A 19,612-nucleotide genomic window follows, 5' to 3' on the forward strand; every position below is an offset into this window, starting at 1 on the left:
GAGCTCTAAGGCGCCCAGCCTGCAGTACCATCCTAGCAATTGAGTGAGCGCCACTTGCACATGGCATGGTGCCAGGTGGATCAGGTTCACCAAGTTCTCGCCTAGCTTCCCATGGCTTCAGAGACTCTCTTGACTCGTTGATGGCGGGAATCTCTCCCCACTAGTTGCTTAGTCAGAACTGCTAGCAGTAATGTCCAAAGTGTATCCATTTCCTCTCTTCCGTTCTTCACTGGCAGCAGCAGCTGATTAGCCCTGACCCACCACCCGTTGGTGGGAGAAGGAGAAGGACAGAGCTTGAATAATTGGTGTTCTGCAGTCCTTGGAAGCACCTTGCTAGAAGTCTTCTTTAGCACCACGACTCCATTATGCTTTCTCTGGGATTTTGTGCTTTGGGGATAAGGCCTGTGTCTGTATGCTCACATGCCTTTAGTGTTCGTTGAAAGAATAAATGGTTAGCTGGCCTAGGCAGATCCTTACTAGACCTCTGTGTATATATCCGAGTCTTTATACCCATTCCCTGGGTCGCTCACTTGCTCCCAAACCCTATAACTGCCACTGGGAAGCCCTTAGCTATTCATAGTCCCCACAGCCAGCAGCTGAAGAGAACAGACTCATGACAGCTTCACTCCTTGTTGGGTCAAAAGGAACACGCTTCTCACTTGCTGATCTTGAGCAAGTCATTGACCAATTTGGGTTTCACTTGCCTAACAGGGAAAAAACAGGATACATTAAGTCCTCACTTAACATTTGTTAGTAGGTTCTTGGAAAACTGTGACTTTAAGCAAAACTACATACAATGAAACCAATTTTTTTCCATCAACTTTATGTTTTATTTCTATTTTTTTCGAGACGGAGTCTTGCCCTGTCACCTAGGCTGGAGTGCAGTGGCATGATCTCGGCTTACTGCAACTTCCGCCTTCTGACTTCAAGCAATTCTCCTTGCCTCAGCCTCCCGAGTAGCTGGGATTACAAATGCGCGCCACCACACCCAGCTAATTTTTGTATTTTAGTAGAAATGGGGTTTCACCATGTTGGACAGGCTGATCTCAAACTCCTGACCTCAGGTGATCCACCTGCCTCAGCCTCCCAAAGTGCTGAGATTACAGGCGTGACCCACTGCAGCCAGCTCCATCAGCTTTATTAAAAAATGACATTATTTGAGAACTTGATGTGCATCATTTTGCTTAAAGTTGCAGTTAGCAAGAACCTATCTACAATGTTGAGGATTTACTGTAATTACATTAAATACATATATGGTCTGAAGGCAGACAGTTAGACCAGGCTCTTCCCTTCTGTAAAATTGTTGGTTTCTTGAAACTCGAATTGGAGGCTCTTAGGAACCCCTAAGATATACCACATGTAGAAGCTCCCATCCTGTGCCAAGCGGTAGCCTATAAAATCTCATTTAAATCTCTCAGGAACCCTGAGGTTAATCCCCGTTTTACAAATGAGGAAAGATGAGGCTCACCCGAGATCCCTAAGTGCCAGAGCTGGGATTAGAAGACCACAGATTTGCTAGCCCCAGAGGCTGTGCTCACTTTAGGGTGCTTGCCACTCAGAAGGCCTTCTGTTATTGCCTTCAACCACCTCTTTCAAAGGTCTGCTGGCTCCTCCGGAGCAGTGAGTTCACATAGCTAGTACAGGGAGGCCAGAACCTCCACTCCTCTGCAGCTGCTGAGCGGGCAGCTCGGAGGGCCTGGTAGGAGAGTACTTGGGGCAAATGCAGTAATAGGGAAGCTGGAGCGCATGCAGGCAGGCAGCCACGTGTGCCCTAAGAGGAGTCTAAGGAGGAAGCCCATAGGAATGGGGTACCATGCTCATGGCTGTGGGTCTCCCACAGTGGGGAGACGGGAAAGCCGCCCCAGCTGTCTTTGTGTCTGCAGCTGTTTCCTTCCAGCTCCATGTCTGTCTGTCTGTGCTCATCCTTCTGACTCTGGTATTCTGTTTCCCTTCTCTCTTTGTTTCTCATGTGTGTGTATCTTTATTTTTAGTGTCTCTGTTTCTCTCTTTCTCCCCTTGCTCCTCTTTCTCTATTCTCTCTGTCTCTCTCAAAATGAGATTATTATGCTCCTCATCTTCACACGACAGCCTCGCATTCAAGGTGCCTTTGAGGACAGGAATAGACACATCCAGGAGAGGCTGACTGCAGCACCTGCCAAGCCCCGCTCACAAATCAGTCAGACTCACAGGCATCCGAACAAACCTCATCCTACCCTCTGCTCCCCCTCCTTCCCGAGGGCCTTCTCCGCTGCTCCCCAGAGCTGGTGTGCAGTCATGCAGGATGCTCATTAGTGCACGGGCTCCCTGGCCCCACCCCAGGGACTGATTCTTCTGGCCTGAGATGCAGCCCAAGTTGTTACATTTTTAACCACCACCCAAGGTGCTGAGCTACAGCTTGTGGGGACTCCAGCCCCACCTTCTGGATCCTCTGCCTGCCTCCATGCTTGATGCGTTCTTGGCCTCCCAGCGTGTGCCAGGCATCACACACGTGTGCCATCTATCCTGCAAAACGCAACGCCACTGGGAGGTGGCCTCGGCACCTGTGCATTGCTAGCAGTAGCTAGCCCCTAATGCCAGGATGTCATGGCAGCCCAACTCCCAGACCCCTCATCATCCTGTTGAGGCTTCATTGGGGACCCACATTTGCTCCCAGCCCACACCTCTATGGCTTTTCTCCCACAGAGAAGAGGAAAACCAAGGTAAAAATGGTGAGCCTCGGCTGCTCCTTGATCCTGGACCTCAACTGTTCCTGAGCTTTCCTTTTATACTGGGTCAAGAGATTCCACAGCCTTGTTCATTCTGTTGAAAGTCAAGGATTTTGTTCATTACGGGTTCTGTCTGTCACCCCACTGTGCACCCCCACCCCAGCCTCAGGCAGGACTCTAGAAGAACAGTGCCAGGGATTGAGCTGACCAAGAACCGTGCCAAGGCCACTCTGCCTGCTGCTCCTGTTGTCTTTTCTGTAATTTCACAGATTCAGTTGCCCAGTAACAAGCCCGACCCACCCCTCAAGACTTTTCCATTGTGTCTAGAGCAAGCTCTGGTCTTTACTGCAGGGCGTGTGCTGGGGGCTTGAGTGTGTGGGTAGAGGGATGGCATGACTGGGCTTTTCCATAGAAATGAGCCCTTTCTAGGTTCACTTCCCAGTCCAGGGACCAGCTAGTCAGTCATCCCCTCTTCAGCAGGTTGACATGAGGGGATGGAGGCCAACAGTGGTACACACCTGTCCATGGAATGTATGATAACATACAGGTGTTTCAGCAGAGCTCATAAACTCTGCCTGCTTCATCTGGAGAAAAAGTCATCCGTTCAGCAAATATTGAGCCTGTCTACGTGGTGGGCACTATACTAGGTGCTAGGTGCTGAGTGAGCAAGACACAGCCTCTGCCTCTCTGCCGTCCCCCTGCAGTGCGGCAGCTTGCAAACCTTGGTGTGCCTAAAGATCACCTGGGAGGCTTAACGAAAAGAGAGATTTCTGGGCCCTACCCCTGGGCTTCTTGATTCAGCAGGTCAGAGTAGGGCCCAGGAATGTGCATTTCAATAAGCACTCCCCACTGTCTGATGCAGATAGTCTGTGGGCCGCAAGCTGAGAAAGACTAGGCTAGTAGACACACGAGAGCAGCCCAGGTCATGAGTTTGCGAGGGCACGGGCTTATTTGATAGGGTCCTTTATTTTGTAGTGGGCGCACTCCAGGGGTTGGAGAGCCATTCCAGGGGCAGAGACACACCTGGAGTCCGCCCAAGCTGCCCTCCATGGGGGATTTCAGGAGAGGTAGGGGCTGAAATATGGTCCTAAAGCCAGAGGTCTCTTCCAAACAGAAGGATTTGCCTCCAGGGAGATGGTTTACTGAATTGGGCTTTGGTGCCAGGCATGCCTGGGTGAAAATCTTTGCTTCCGGTTCTGTGACATTCCATCACATCCACCAACTTCTCCCGACTCTCTGGTCCCATTCTCTCCAGCTCCTTTGCTGACTGTTGCCAGTCTACCCAACCTCGGAATGTTGTGTGTACTCAGAGCTTGGTCCTAGACCTTCCCTTGTTTTCGATTCTGTATTGTGCCCTAAGATGGTGCATGAGTCTGCTAAGGCTGCCATAACAACGTACCACAGACTGACTGGGTGACTTAAACATTTATTTTCTCACAGTCTGGAAGGTAAAAGTCCAAGATCAGATGTCAGCGGGGTTGCTTTCTTCTGAGGTCTCTTCCCTTGGTGTGTAGATGGCCTCCTCCTCCCTCCGTTTCACATGGTCTTCCCCCGTGCCTGTGCCCTAATCTCCTCTTAGAAGGACACCAGTCATACTGGATTAGAGTTTGCCCTACTGACCTCATTTTACCTTAATTACTCCTTAAAAGCCCTATCTCCAAATACTATCACATTCGGAGGTACTGGGGCTTAGGACTTCAAAGTAGGATTTCAGGGGAACAAAAATCAAACCAGAGCAGATGGTAATCTCATTCAGGTGGTGATCCATCTGATAGGGACCGCCCCCCCGACCTTCACAGCAGCCCACCTATTCAGCATTCATACCCACATATCCATAATAGAGCTCTTCTCGTCCCCCGGGTTCCCCTGCCTCAGCCTTCTCCTCTTAGCAGATGCCATCTGCAGGTCCACTTGGGTGCCCATAGCAGTAACCACAGAGTCTTCCCCATTTACTCCCTCAGCCTCACCCGCTCCTGCAGCCCAGGCACTGTCTCTGTCTCTGCATTGCTCAAGCCTCCACCATCTCGGTTACACCTCACAGCCACCCTTCCTGCATTCAGTCTTCAGCCTCCTGCCCATTGTCCTCCCCACAGTCATGGTGACCTTAAGATGACGGGTCTCTGCTAAAGCCCCCGCTTGGAATGTTCTTTCCTCCTGCACTTTTCCTAGCCAACTGCTGTCCATTATCCATCCTTAAATTTCTCTACTAGTCAGGAATCTAACTGCTGCAAGAAGCAGCCCCCAAAGTGTCTGTGGCTTCACACAACAGGCTTATTTCTTGTCCGTATAATGTCTAATTGGGTATGTCCGGTTAACAGGCAGCCTTCCATGTGGTCATTCAGGAACCCATGCTCTTTCCATCTGTAACACCTCCCACTTTGAGTCCACGAGAGTCCATGCAAGAGACAGTGAAGAAGACACACCCACTGTTCTTAACTACCTGTGCTCATATCCCATTGGTCAGAACTTGGTCATATGCCCTGCCCACCCGGCTGCAGGGAAGGCTGGGAAAATGGTCCAGGGACAGGGCAGGGTACACACTGCCAGTCTCAGCCACAGAGTCACTTGGCTGGAAGAGGCTCACCTGCCAGTTCAAATTGGGCCTCTCCTTTTGTGTTCTTTTCTACCATTGTGTACTTTTTCTTGATGGACCTTGTCATACACTGTGTTAAATAGGTATTTGAGTATTTGTTTAATATCGGTTCTCCCCAGTAGAGTGTAAGCCCCATAAGAACAGAAACAAGTCCTACTGTGCTCACTTACTACTTTATCCCCAGTGCCATGGGAAGGGTCCAGTACAAAATGGGCACTCAGTAAATATGAGATGAAAGAGGGAGGAAGGAAGAGGAGGAGGATATGGTTGGGTGAAATCCTAATTCTGCCACTAATTCCACAGCTTTAGGTAAATTATACAACTCTAAGGGCCTCAATTTCCTCTTATGTAAAGTGGTAGAAGTCATTCTTACTATGCAGCATTATTGTGTGACTGAATTAAGGCGTGTCCTAAGGTTCCTAGCAGATCGCCTGATATATATATATATATAGTGGGTGAGTGATACTGTACTTATCATAGGATTATAGTGTATGTGGATGCTCTAGCTCCCTGGTTGCCATGGTCAAATGCTTGCGGAAAGTTCTTGTGCCTGTGGGTCTGGGTATACATGGGTAAGAGTGCATGCCTGTGCTTCCTTTCAGGGCATCCCTCTCATGCTTTCTCTCCCTCCAGGTTAAAGTTAAACAGTAAGAGGAACCAGCTGGTGAGAGAACTGGAGGAAGCCACTCGGCAGGTGGCAACTCTGCACTCTCAGCTGAAAAGGTGAGTGTGGGCGGTGAGGCCACTGCTCCCCTGGGCATGGCCAGACATGGGTGTCCCCAGTGTCCCAGCCCAGGCTCTACCCTTCACTTGTCCTCCGTGGCTTGAGTGTGGACGTTTAGAAGCACAGCAAGTGGATTGTCAGCAGACTCGGGCGTGGCCTGGTGTGGCTAGGAATAGGGGTCTTGACCTCTCCAGACTGACAGCACAAAGAAGGCCCCAGGCAGGTACTAGGAAGTCTTAGGAGACTTGGCTGGGTGTCATGGCTCACACCTGTGATCCCAGCACTTTGCGAGGCCAGGGTGGGTGGATCGCTTGAGCTCAGAAGTTTGAAACCAGCCTGGGCAACATGGCGAAACCCCATTTCTGCTAAAACTGCGAAATTAACCAGGTGTGGCGGTGCATGCCTGTGGTCCCAGCTACTCGGGAGGCTGAGGTGGGAGGATGACTTGAGCCTGGGAGGAGGCTTACCGTGAGCCGAGATCATGCCACTGCACTCCAGCCTGGGTGACAGAGCCAGACCTTGTCTCCAAAAAGAAAAAAAAAGACTTAGGAAACTCACACTGCCACCTGCCTGTACAACGCAGAGAAAGTAGCCTCAGGCCTGGGCGTCCATAAACAACAGTGCATCACTGGCATCTAATAACAACATTTTGTTTCATTAGATTTTTTTCTAATGGTGGCCTTCTCTTTGTAGTAAGTGATACTGCTTTTCAAATTACACTTAGGATGTAAAGTTTTCTTTAAGATAGATGTTTTAAAGTATTAAAACAGTGAGTTGGGGTGGGCGCAGTGGCTCACGCCTGTAATCCTACCACTTTGGGAGGCCGAGGCGGGTGGATTGCCTGAGCTCAGGAGTTTGAGACTAACCTGGGCAACATGGTGAAACCCTGTCTCTACTAAAATACAAAAAATTAGCCGGGTATGGTGGTGGGCGCCTATAGTCCCAGATACTCAGGAGGCTGAGGCAGGAGAATTGCTTAAACCCAGGAGGCAGAGGTTGCAGTGAGCCAAGATCGTGCCACTGTACTCCAGCTTGGGCGACAGAGCAAGACTCCGTCTGCAAAAAAAAAAAAAAAACAGTGAGTTGATTTCAAGAAAGACATTAAGAAATTTTTATTTCATAGTGGATTCAACTATGAAAAAATATACAAATGTAGCCCATTGGAGCTTTGGGAAACAGATCTAGAGGAAAAAGTGAACTTTTAAGGCAGCTAACTTGAGTCCAAAGCCCAGCTCTGCCATGTCTTGATTATATGGCCTTCTTGGAGTATCAGTTTTCCATGAAATGGGGGTGAAGGGTCTACCCTAGAGATTGCCAAGCAAGTCTAGTGAGATCATGGTGCTTTCCAGAGCCCAGCAGAGGGGCTCAGGGGGCCCACTTCACTGTGTGCATCTCACTGTCCTTCCCCTCCCGGTGTCCCAGTCTCTCAAGCAGCATGCAGTCCCTGTCCTCAGGCAGCAGCCCCGGATCCCTCACGTCCAGCCGGGGCTCCCTGGTTGCATCCAGCCTGGACTCCTCCACTTCAGCCAGCTTCACTGACCTCTACTATGACCCCTTTGAGCAGCTGGACTCAGAGCTGCAGAGCAAGGTGGAGTTTCTGCTCCTGGAGGGGGCCACCGGCTTCCGGCCTTCGGGCTGCATCACCACCATCCATGAGGACGAGGTGGCCAAGACCCAGAAGGCAGAGGGAGGTGGCCGCCTGCAGGCTCTGCGTTCCCTGTCTGGCACCCCAAAGTCCATGACCTCCCTGTCCCCACGTTCCTCTCTCTCCTCCCCCTCCCCACCCTGTTCCCCTCTCATGGCTGACCCGCTCCTGGCTGGTGATGCCTTCCTCAACTCCCTGGAGTTTGAAGACCCGGAGCTGAGTGCCACTCTTTGTGAACTGAACCTTGGTAACAGCACCCAGGAAAGATACCGGCTGGAGGAACCAGGAACGGAGGGCAAGCAGCTGGGCCAAGGTAGAGAGCACCATGCCCAGAGGGTGGGAACCGGGAAGAGGGAAAGAGATACTCTGTGCTCAGAACCCCCAGTGATCATTCTAGTCTGTATTTACTGACTGCTTTCTGTGTGCTGGGTCTTTCTTTGACAAGTATATTTATTCAGTGGGGTATTTATTAGCTCAGTATTTTTGGGGTCCTGTGCGAAGGGTTTTTGGTAGTAGATTCTGTCTTCCAACAGACATTTAGCACCTTATAAAACTAAGTGTCAGGTCATCCTGTGCTAACGGATACACATGGATTCATCTGTCCATTCATTCAACAGATACGCTGTGTGTCAGGCACTGGGTTGGTCACTAAGGATTCTGTGCTGAAGACACACAGGGTCCCTGTTCTCATGAAGCTTATGTTCAGATGGAGGCACAGGGAATGAACCTGTAACCAAACAAGCACTACAAAGGAAATAAAACGGGGAATGTGATCCAGGCTTTCAGGTTGGAGGTGGGACTGCCGGGGCAGGTTGGGTTGTGAAAGAAGATGACATTTGAGGGTGTCTTGAATGGTGAGATGGAGCCAGCCTTGGGAAAAGCAAGAGCAAAATCTCTGAGGTCAGAGCAAGGGAATAGAAGGGGAGCCAGGAAGCCGTGAGTCAGAGGTAGGGGTTACCAGCGAGGCTGGAGAACTAGGCAGAGTCCAGATCCTGAAAGGCCTGGTGGGCTATGCTAAGGAGTTTGGATTTTATCCTAATTGCACTGGGGACCCATGTGTCTGTTTGAAGCTAGTATGATACGAGCTGACTCCCATTCTGCATGGGGTCAGAAAGAACGCTTTGGTGGATATTGGTCGGGATTTAAGTTGGAATCTTCAAAACGGAAGATGATGCTGACATTGACAGCTAAGATTTATTAGGGGAAAACCTTTTTATCTTTAGCAACAACCACATAATAAATAATAATAGTTAACTTTTATTGGGGATGTATTATGAGTTGGGCAATGTGCTTAATATATGGTGAAATAGGTTATTTCTATTCTGTCCATTTCACTGATGAGGAATTGGAGATTCAGAGAGGTGATGTCACTTGCCTTAGGTCACCCAGCCAACAAGCGAGGAAGCAGGGATAGGAACCTGAGTCTTTCTGGCCCCAGAACCCAACCCCTTTATTGTCATGCCTTAGGCTGGGAGGCAGTTCAGTGTGCACATTCATGCCAACTCCTGGTGCTTGGGGCCCCACCAACCCCATCTGGCTCTGGGTGTGAAGGTCAGGACTGAGTAGGGTGCTGGGTAAACTCACCTGGGCCTCCTTGGCTTTCCTGGCCACAGTAGTAATAGCTCACAATAATCATGGCTCTGCTATATAGAGTACAGATGTTTAGGATTCAGGTACTTCTGTGCATATTTACTCATTTAAGCCTCACAACACCTCTGGGAAGTGTTTGCTATTTTTAATCTTTTTTTTTTTTTTTTTTTTTTTGAGACGGAGTCTCACTCTGTAACCTAGGCTGGAGTGCAGTGGCGCCATCCTGGCTCACTGCAACCTCCACCTCCTGGGTTCACGCGATTCTCCTGCCTCGGCCTCCCAAGTAGCTGGGATTACAGGTGCACGCCACCATGCCTGGCTAATTTTTTGTATTTTTAGTAAAAACGGTCTTTCACCATGTTGACCAGGCTGGTCTTGAACTCCTGACCTCAGTTGATCCACCCGTCTTGGCCTCCCAAAGTGCTGGGAGTACAGGCGTGAACCACCAAGCCCTGTCCCTTTTATCTCCATCTTAAAGATGAAAACAGCGAGGCACAGTGAGGTTAAAAGACTTGTCTGAGGTTAGTCCCACAGAGTGAAATGGCAAGACCGGAACTGGCACAAGGACCACCTGCTCAGAATGCACACCGTTATCCATGTGCCAAGTTCTGTCTACAAAAAGCTTGTGCTCCTGGCTCCAGGTGAGGCCAGCTAGAAGCAGCCAGACCCATATTAGCCCCGTGGCTCCAGGCACGGGCAGGAGTGCTGCTGCTGTGCCCAGAATTGTCCATTTGTGTGCAGGGGCCAGGGGGAGCATGGTAGGGAAATGAGGTTTCCTTGTTAACAAAGGCTTTGAGTGCCAGTGTTTCCTTAGAAGAGGAGCCGGGAGATCCCTGGATTTCCCTCATCAGGAAGGGAGTCTTGCTGAGTGCTCTCAAAATAAAAGCAAGCGCCCTACTATAGCAGGCGGCAAGCTTCAGAAAATTGTTCCCTGGAGAGGAGGGGGCACCGGTGGAATCTCTAACGAGGCTCAAGGGGCGTACCTCTGATGGCAATATTAAGCCAAGTCAGGACACTCAGACCCCAGCTATGTCCTGTGAAGTGACCCCCTCCTCTCCCCTCCCCAACAGTGTCCTTGGGGCTTGTGGGCCTAAGACAGCACATTAGGCTGGGCACACACAGGTCTCGGGATGGCATTTCCTTCGTGCCATCTCCAGAAGCCTTCCCTACGGCTAGCAATGCCAGGCAGAGCTCAGACGCTAAGCAGGTTATGTGATTAGTGCTGCTGTTCAGTCAGCAGACAAATTAATCTCCTTAAGTGGTTTAGTGGAGGGTGGAGATGTGTGGGTCTGAAAGCAGGAGGTCTCCACGGGCTCAGCAGGCACGGGACACAGGCTTGGCTTCCCCATCGCCAGCACTTGCCGTCTCCCAGACCCGCCTTGTCACCCATCGCCATCGCCAGCCTGCCATGCCCCGGACTCTGTGCCCCTCAATGCTGTGAGCCGTTGCCCTTCTCCAGTCTGTCCGCAGGTGCTCAGAGGTGTTAGCTGTGAGATTGTAAGATCTGGATCTGGCCTTCCCCCCTGCAAGAAGGGCAGGAATTGTCTTATTCATCTTTGTAGTTCCGAACATGGCAATGGGCCTGGCATATCGTGGGTGTTCATTACTTGGGCAAGGAAGGAATGTGCAGCATGTGTTGAGTGCTTAGTTATGAGCCTCAGATCAGAGACTTTCAAGGGCCCCTGTTAAGGGTAGGGAAGAGGAGGAGCTGAATTAGGAGTGGAAAGGGATAGGCAGTGGAAGAACGGGTGCTTAATCTCTCCCTTCTCTGTCCTGAGGGTCCAGGGGCTGTTATTTTGCCCCAGGTGGGTAGGGATGGATCTATTAGGTTGGTGCAAAGTAATTGCGGTTTTTGCCATTGAAAGTATAGATATCCACAGTGATAGGAACAGTAGTGGCAATAAGGATAGCTGTAATGAGTTGTGTAGAGCACTTTGCCTGCCTGCACCAATCTCTACATTAAGGATTTCCCCTATAATGTCTCGCTGAGTCCTCTCAACTTGGATAATAATAAGTAGGTATTATTATCCAAGTTTTCCAAATGAGGCATCTGGGGCTTAACGGGATTAAGTCAGTGTCTCAAGGTCATGAAGTAGTAAGTGGTGGAACTGGATTTGAATCCAGGCAGTTTGACTCCAGAGCCTGGGATGGTAAAACACAAAATCACATGTGACTCCTTCCATCACCCCAAAGCAAACTTTTTTAAATTTTTTTTTTGCTTTAGCATTTAGAGGTGGTTGGAATTTGGTGGAACCATCTTTCATCCATAGAGAGTGTATCAAAATTGGGAGTTCAGGCTCCCAAAATCCCAAAGTGTTGGGATTACGATGGCTCACGCCTGTAATCCCAGCACTTTGGAAGGCCAAAGCAGGCGGATTTCTTGAGACCAGGAGTTCAAGACTAACCTGGGCAATATGGCAAAACCCCATCTCTGCAACAAAATAATAATAATTTAAAAATTATCTGGGTATGGTGGCACATGCCTGTAGTTCCAGAACTTGGGAGGCGGAGGTGGGAGGATCACCAGAACCCAGAGTGGTCGAGGCTGCAGTGAGCCACGATCATGCCGCTGCACTCCAGCCTGGATGAGTGAGACCCTGCCTCAAAAACAAAACAAAATTGGGAGTTGCAAAGACAGTTTTCTGGTTCCTGAACCTGACTTTCCATTTTCCTTCTCTAGCTGTGAATACGGCCCAGGGGTGTGGCCTGAAAGTGGCCTGTGTCTCAGCCGCGGTATCGGACGAGTCAGTGGCTGGGGACAGTGGTGTGTACGAGGCTTCTGTGCAGAGGTGGGTGTCTGGGTGCTGGCTCTCTCCGTGGCCACGTAAGCCATGAACTCTGAATGTCCAGAGCCTAGGCCTGTGGGGTGGCTTAGGTTTTGGCCCCCACAGTGTGTGGGAGGAGCCCCAAGAGGGCGTGACCCCACCTTCCTCTTGGCAGCCCAAGGCACAGACAGCATAACTTCTCCTAGGGTTAGAGATACTTCGGGTTTAGGGGAGTGCTAGTTCTGTGGTAGCTATGAAAAAGGTGTATGGCTAAGGAGCAAGCGCTAGAGAAAGGCCAGGTCCCTTAAGAGAGGAGTCCAAGCTGGGCATAGTGGTATGAGTCTGTAATCCCAGCTACTTGGGAGGCTTCAATGGGAGGATCACTTGACACCAGGAGTTCGAGACCAGCCTGGGCAAAATAGTGAGACCCGATCTCTAAAAAGTTTTTTTAATTAAAATTTAAAAAAGGACCTGGGGGGAAGCTGAGCAAACCCCAACTTTCCTTCCTGGGGATGTAACCTCAGCCTCCCAAAACAGTTTGTTCACTGCAAGGAAGCCTAACTCCCCCTCCCCTGTTGCCTTTCAGACTGGGTGCTTCAGAAGCTGCTGCGTTTGACAGTGACGAATCAGAAGCATTGGGTGCGGCCCGAGTTCAGATTGCCCTGAAGTAAGTGACAAGGACGATGAGGATAGAAGGAACCGTCTGTGTGGGGTCCCTTCTTCATCCGCAGCATTCCCCTGCATTTACCTTCACAGCCGCCCAGGGTGGAGGGCAGCACCGGCAGGACCTGCTGGCCATTGCAGCTTCTTAACTGAAGGGACGCTGATTCATTCCTCACCTCCCAGCCGTCCGCTTTACAGATAGGAGAAATGAGGTTTTCAAAGACCTTATGACTTGGCCCAACTCACGGAGCTGGCTGGTGGCAGAGCCAGGACTGGGACTGAGACCTCCTGCCTCTCAGTGTGTTTGTTCGTTGTTGCTGTGGCTTTTGTCTTTCCATCCCCTCTAGGTTTCATTGATCTGGATGGAAGTTGATCACTGGGGGCTGCAGCCCAGATTGGGTCAATACACACATGGTTGTTCTTTTTCTTTTCTCTTGTTGGGGGATGATCTCAATTTTTTGTTTTGTTTTGTTTTGTTTTTGGAGACAGGGTCTCACCTGTCACCCAGGCTGGAGTGCAGTGGTGCGATTTAGCTTGCTGCAACCTCTGCCTCCTGGGTTCAAGCGATTCTCCTGCCTCAGCCTCCCAAGTAGCTGGGATTACAGGCGTGTGCCACCACGCCCGGCTATCTTTTGTATTTTTAATAGAGATGGGGTTTCACCGTGTTGGCCAGGCTGGTCTCAAACTCCTGACCTCAAACAATCTGCCTACCTTGGCCTCCCAAAGTGCTGAGATTACAGGCATGAGCCACCACACCTGGCCTTCAGTATTTTTTAATAGGAATTAGTTGACAACATTACCATATCATGAAATTTCACCCACATTTATGGGTTCTTTTTAAAAATTCAGACAACTGACTGGGCGTGGTGGATCACACCTGTAATCCCAACGCTTTGGGAGGCCAAGGCAGATGGATCACTTGATTCCAGGAGTTCAAGACCAGCTCAGGCAACATGATGAAACCCCCATCTCTACTAAAAATACAAAAAATTAGCTGGATGTGGTGATGCACACCTGTAGTCCTAGCTACTCAGGAGGCTGAGGTGGGAGGATCACCTGAGCCTGGGAGGTTGAGGCTACCATGAGCCCTGATCATACCACTGAACTCAACCTGGATGACAGAGTGAGACCCTGTTTCAAAAAACAAAAATTTTTTTTCAAACAATTGACAGCTGTAGTGCTACATCCCTGCATGGTAGCAAAGCACTGGGCCCGTGCTCTTGAGCTCACCATAGTCCCCAGGGCAGCCAATAGCCACGTCCTGTGACTTTTAACAGAGAGAAGGAATGAGAGAGATGAGCGTGTTATTAATAGGTACTTCATATGCCCCTTTTCATTTCAGGTATGATGAGAAGAATAAGCAATTTGCAATATTAATCATCCAGCTGAGTAACCTTTCTGCTCTGTTGCAGCAACAAGACCAGAAAGTGTGAGTATGTAGCTGGACGGGTGTGTATCATACTCTCACCCTCCGGAGTCACCCCTGGGGGTCACTTTTGTGTCCTGTCCTGATCCAGTTATGGGCCATGTCAAGACACTGTGGGTTTGTAATGCATATGGCTGTGATGCTAAATGTCAGTGCTGTGCATGTGAATACAGGCACAATGGCAAGCACACCAACTGTAAAGACAAGCACTCTAGATGACTGTGTGAATTCCTGCCCCATGGCATGCTGAGCACCTGCTGAATGCCAGCTCTAGGAATGGGGTGGTGAGCAGATCCTTCCTGGGCTCTACCCTCCTGGACTTTGAGCCTCATGGAAAGAAATGGTCACAGTCTGTTTTATCTTCTCCTAAGCTCAAGTGTTTCTTACAGAGAGAGCTGGGTCTTCTCTTTCCAAGAGTCAGCACCAGTCAGTGTGCTTCTCTTGGAGGGGTGTGACTGCATGTTACCTTGATGCTGATAGGATGCAAACACCTGCTCTGTCCGCATGCGGGCTCCTCCCATGGTAGATGGGTTTATCCTTTATTGCACTCATCTGCCTACAAGTTTTCTCAGATCATAAGGCCCAGAGGGTGGCAACAGAAGCTTATGTGTCTGTGGTCTACACCCAGCCAGCCTGTGAGGGTGGCAAATATGGGAAGAAGGAAGGGCAGGAAGGCGGACAAAACAGAAGGAAGACAAGATGGGATGCTTGGGTCATTTTCAGTCTTTTGCCCACCCAGATGGTGCCAGGCTGAATAGCCTTCTCCATAACTCACTGGTACTCAGGCAGGGGTATCTGTGGGATGATGCCTAGAAGTGAAAGGTCTGGACCACAGGACAAATGCATCTGGAATTTTGTTCGATTTTTCAAAGTTTCTTCCAGTGTATGGGGCCTGATTCCCCAGATTCCTCACTTCTACAAACTCTCATCCACTGTTGTTTGCTTAGGGATTTCAGCAGCTGTTTAGTTCAACACTTAAGCCCCAGACATGGGCTGACCCAAGGTTTCCTGCGGTTCTGTCTCCCTCTAGGAATATCCGTGTGGCTGTCCTTCCTTGCTCTGAAAGCACCACCTGCCTGTTCCGGACCCGGCCCCTGGACGCCTCAGACACTCTAGTGTTCAATGAGGTGTTCTGGGTATCCATGTCCTATCCAGCCCTTCACCAGAAGACCTTAAGAGTCGATGTCTGTACCACCGACAGGAGCCATCTGGAAGAGTGCCTGGTAAGGGCCGCGTCTGGCTGGCTGGCTGGCCTTCTGTGTGTATGGAGATTGGTCCACCCTGAGCTTCAGGAAGGCTTGAAGGAGACGCGGGTTGTGCTATCAATCAGGCTCATCTTGGAGTCTAGGCAGCAAGGCTTCCACAGGTGAATGTTGTTCTCAGACTTAGGGTAGGAGGGAAGGAACTCTTTCGCGAGAGGAAGAATAATGGACCTGAAAGTGCCTTTTAAAACTGCCAGAACCTGGAAAACGCCGCATGCCGCAGCTTTACTCTACAGCATGAGAGATTAGATAAGCACAGACTATGGCTGTGTGGTGGCTTATGTCTGTAATCCCAACCCTTTGAGAGGTCAAGGCCAGAGGATCGCTCAAGTGCAGGAGTTCGAGAGCAGCCTGGGCAACACAGCAAGACCCCATCTCTACAAAAAATAAAATTAGCCAGGCTTGGTGGTGCATGCAGTGAGCTGACATGCCACAGTATTCTGGCCTGGGCAACAGCAGAACCCTGTGCCAAAAAAAAAAGCACAGAATAATGAAAACAAACACATAGGCCTTCACATCCCACCTTTACCACTTGCTGTATAGCTGGATGACCTTGGGCAAGGTACTTAACATCTCTGATCCTCATTTTTCTTATCCGTAAAATGCAAATGATAATGCCTCCATCATGCCCACTAGAAGAATCTTTATAAGGATTGAGATAGCACCTGTAAAGCACCTGTTCAAGTGTCTGACCCACAGTGGGTTCTCACTGAATGGGGCCATTGCTAGTCTCCTCCCTGAAACTGACCTCCTCTGGCTTCCATCTCTCACTGCATTGGCAGGAGTCAGGACTAGGAATGAAGTAGCCCAGGTACATTGTGTCCTAAGAGACAGGCAGACCCAAGTGCAGACAGATACTCAGCTTTCCCATCTGTAGAAGGGGGATTTATATAATAGCTAACTCGGGCTTACGATGTACAAGTGAATTAAAAGAAGTAAAGGGCTTTGTTAACTCTGATGCCATTTAGTGTTAGAGTATTTCATTGATAACTGTGAGCACGAAGGAGCCCAAGCGTGGGCATTATACCTAGAAGGTTGCTCCACTCATGCTCAGATCTGCACTGGGAGCTTATTGTGTCCCCACCCCTGTGTCTGCGGCTGGGGATTCAATGGGGAACCAAACAGACAAGGCGCCAGCATTGATGGCTAAGATGTAAATGAACTGTGAGGAGGGCCGTGTTGGAAATGGATGGGTTGAAGTGATGGAGGAAAATGTGGGATGTGTGCAAAGGGGAGAAACAAGATGTGTACACCTCTCCAAGCCTCTCCTGCCTCCATGTCTGGAAGCTGGAATGTGGAGCTTCTCACTGCCTTCTCGGAGGGCTCACCCCTTTCTCCTGCTGTAACTCACAGGCGTTTGCCCAGAGAAGGGAATCTCTTTGCTCTCCATCCTTGCCTTGATCTGCATGCTCTGTAAAACCCTTCTCTATCATGGCAATCCAAGGATGTGGCCTGGGGCTGTCACCAGGCTTGCCCTTCCAGCTGTGTCTCCTCACAATCTGCAATTCTCAGTCTCATTTCCCTTATCTGTAAAATCTGGCTCATACTGCCTTCCTGGAGGTGGTTCTCTGAACACTAAACAAGGCGCTAAAGCAGCGCTTCAAACTGTGCCATGCACACAAGTTACCTGGAGCTCTGGCTAAAATGCAGATTCTGATTCAGCAAGTCTGGAGCAGAACCTGAGAGTCTGCATTTCTAACAAGCTCCCAGGTGAGGCCAATGATGTTGTTACTGACAATAATGCAATAATTAATGCCAGTAGGATGCAGTTTATATGGCAGGCACTGAGCTAAGCTCTTTACATGCATTATCTCTGTTTTTTTTTTTTTAGTTTTAGACTGAATCTCGCTTTCAGTCTCTGGAGTGCAGTGGCGTGATCACAGCTCACTGAAACCTTCGCCTCCCAGGTTCAAGCAGTCCTCCTGCCTTAGACTCCCGAGTAGCTGGGACCACAGGCACACACCACCATACCTGGCTAATTTTTGTATTTTTAGTAGAGGCGGGGTTTCGCCATGTTGCCCAGGCTGATCTTAAACTCCTGACCTCAAGTGATCCGCCTGCCTCCGCCTTCTAAAGTGCTAGGATTACAGGTGTGAGCCACCGTGCCCAGCCCATTATCTCTATTGATCCTAGCTCCAACCTTGCAAAATAGGTAGCGTATTCCAGTGGAGAAACTGAGGCACAAAGAGGCGAAAGACTTTTCCTAGATCACACAGTTAGGAAAGTGGCAGAAGCCATATTTGAACCCCAGCGGGTCTACCTCCGATGTCCACACACGTCAGTGCCTCTGTGTTGTCTTTTTGCCAGCACAGGGCTCCCTGGAGCTCAGAGGTGGGGGTGGTGACTTGAAGGGGTTGGCAAGCCTGGTCTCCTCCAGCGAAGCATTCCCTTGGCTCTGGGCATTCCTAAACGAGAAGAGGCTAAATCCTATTTTCTTCTCCTAATTGGATGCCTTTTATTCCTCCTTCCTAATTGAAGTCTGGTCATTGCTGGTTGCCATAGCAGCAGCCAAAGCGCTCATCTCACTGTGGCTTGTCTCTGCCTGCGGCCAATGGGAAACCTCCTTTCCCGTATGCGGTGGGGACATGGAGTGTCAGGCTGTCGTATTTTGGTGGCTGGAGGAGGAGAGGAAGTGAGATGGGAGGAAAAAGGGCCTGTCCGCTCCCACGCAGAGACTCCGGGCAGCAGGGTGTGTGGAATCCCCAGTCCGTTTTCAGCCAGGCAGCAACAGCATCTGTACTGAGCCGAGTCTATGTGTCTACCAGTGGGCTAAGAACTTCGTGTGCAGTATCTCATTTAATCTTCGCGATGGCCCCAGGAAGATAAGGGATCAAGGCCCAGAAAGGCTAAGTAACCTGCCAGGTCGTCCAAGGAGAAGATGGCAAAGCCTGGATTTGAACAGAGACTCCAGCTTCCTTATGTGTAGCCATCACACCATGCCACTTCTCAGGAGGTTACTATGAGTGTCTCTCATGTCCCCAGACCCAGATTACAGGTTTGGAGGACTACACAGCCCACCTTCCCAATATCACAGGCAACAGTTCCACCAAATGCCCTAGCATGGCATCGCAGGGGGCCTAGTTGCCCACTGCTCTACTGCTGCGTTCAGTGCCACCAGCCCAGGCTCTCTCGAGCTAGCCTGCTTCTCAGGCCCCACTTACGTCCCATGGTTCACCATTACAACCGTTCCCTTGCTCCCTCTCACTTTGGCATACTAACTTGGCAAAACCCCAGCCCTGTCAAAGCGAGCTCTCCACCCCCTCCTCTCCAACTGAGCAACTGGGAAAAAAAATGCACACAACCACGCTGTATGGTGTCATTTGGAAATGGTAATCACTCACTTCCCATGAGCCCTGAATGCTGCCCAGAAATCATACTGTATCTCCCTGGATGATTTACTCACCCACTCATCACAATGACTAATTCATACTTCTCTCAGGAGAGAAGACAGAACAGACTCAGAAGAGGGCCCCCATACCATATCTAGCTGTTCTTGTAAATTCTGCCATTTCCCTGGCTTCTGAGGATAGGCCTTCTGCACTCCTGTCTGAGGCCAGCGCCCCCATTTTCTCACAAGGACATTACTCCAGCAGCCATTCCGCTCTTTCCTCTGTCTTCAATTTTCCCTCTTCCACTGGATCCAGCCTATCAGTATACCATCATGCTATTATTTCTCCCATGCTCAAAACAAAACAAATGTTTTTTTGACTGAGGATCTTGCTTTGTTAGCCCAGGCTGGAGTGCAGTGCTGTGAACTCGGCTCACAGCAGCCTTGACCTTCTGGGCTCAAGTGATACTCCCATTTCAGCCTCCCCAGTAGCTGGGACTACAGGCACATGCCACCATGCCTGGCTAATTTTTGTATTTTTTGTAGAGATGGAGTCTCACTATGTTGCCCAGGCTGGTTGAACTCCTGGGCTCAGGGAGTCCTCCCGCCTCAGCCTCCCAAAGGACTGGGGTTACAGGTGTGAGCCACCACACCCAACCTAAAACTTTTTCGCCCCATTTCCACTTCCAACTACTACATTGTTTCTTTCGCTTTCTTTATAGAAAAACTTGAAAGAGGTGTTCCCTTCCTCTCTGTAACCCAATCTACGTGGACTTTGGCGCTCATCTTTCTTTTTTTTTTATATTTTTTTACTTTTATTTTTTAATTTTTGAGAGAGAGTCTCACTCTGTCATCCAGGCTGGAGGGCAATGGCATGATCTCGGCTCATTGCAACCTCCACTTCTTGGGTC

At 49.9% G+C, this 19,612-nt stretch overlaps 1 protein-coding gene across 1 annotated transcript in view; it reads left to right on the forward strand.

Annotated features, from left to right (window-relative positions):
* Positions 1-19,612, forward strand: part of WWC1 (WW and C2 domain containing 1) — a 188,593-nt gene that overhangs the window by 132,987 nt on the left and 35,994 nt on the right. Inside the window, exons 10-15 of the mRNA XM_011997874.1 lie at positions 5,932-6,021; positions 7,445-7,980; positions 11,938-12,046; positions 12,609-12,689; positions 14,028-14,114; positions 15,142-15,334. Of these exons, the coding sequence (XP_011853264.1) occupies positions 5,932-6,021; positions 7,445-7,980; positions 11,938-12,046; positions 12,609-12,689; positions 14,028-14,114; positions 15,142-15,334 (1,096 nt within the window). The remainder of the gene's footprint in view (positions 1-5,931; positions 6,022-7,444; positions 7,981-11,937; positions 12,047-12,608; positions 12,690-14,027; positions 14,115-15,141; positions 15,335-19,612) is intronic.

This window comes from Mandrillus leucophaeus, unplaced genomic scaffold, assembly GCF_000951045.1.
Source record: "Mandrillus leucophaeus isolate KB7577 unplaced genomic scaffold, Mleu.le_1.0 Scaffold115, whole genome shotgun sequence".
In the NCBI taxonomy this organism is placed as follows: domain Eukaryota; kingdom Metazoa; phylum Chordata; class Mammalia; order Primates; family Cercopithecidae; genus Mandrillus; species Mandrillus leucophaeus.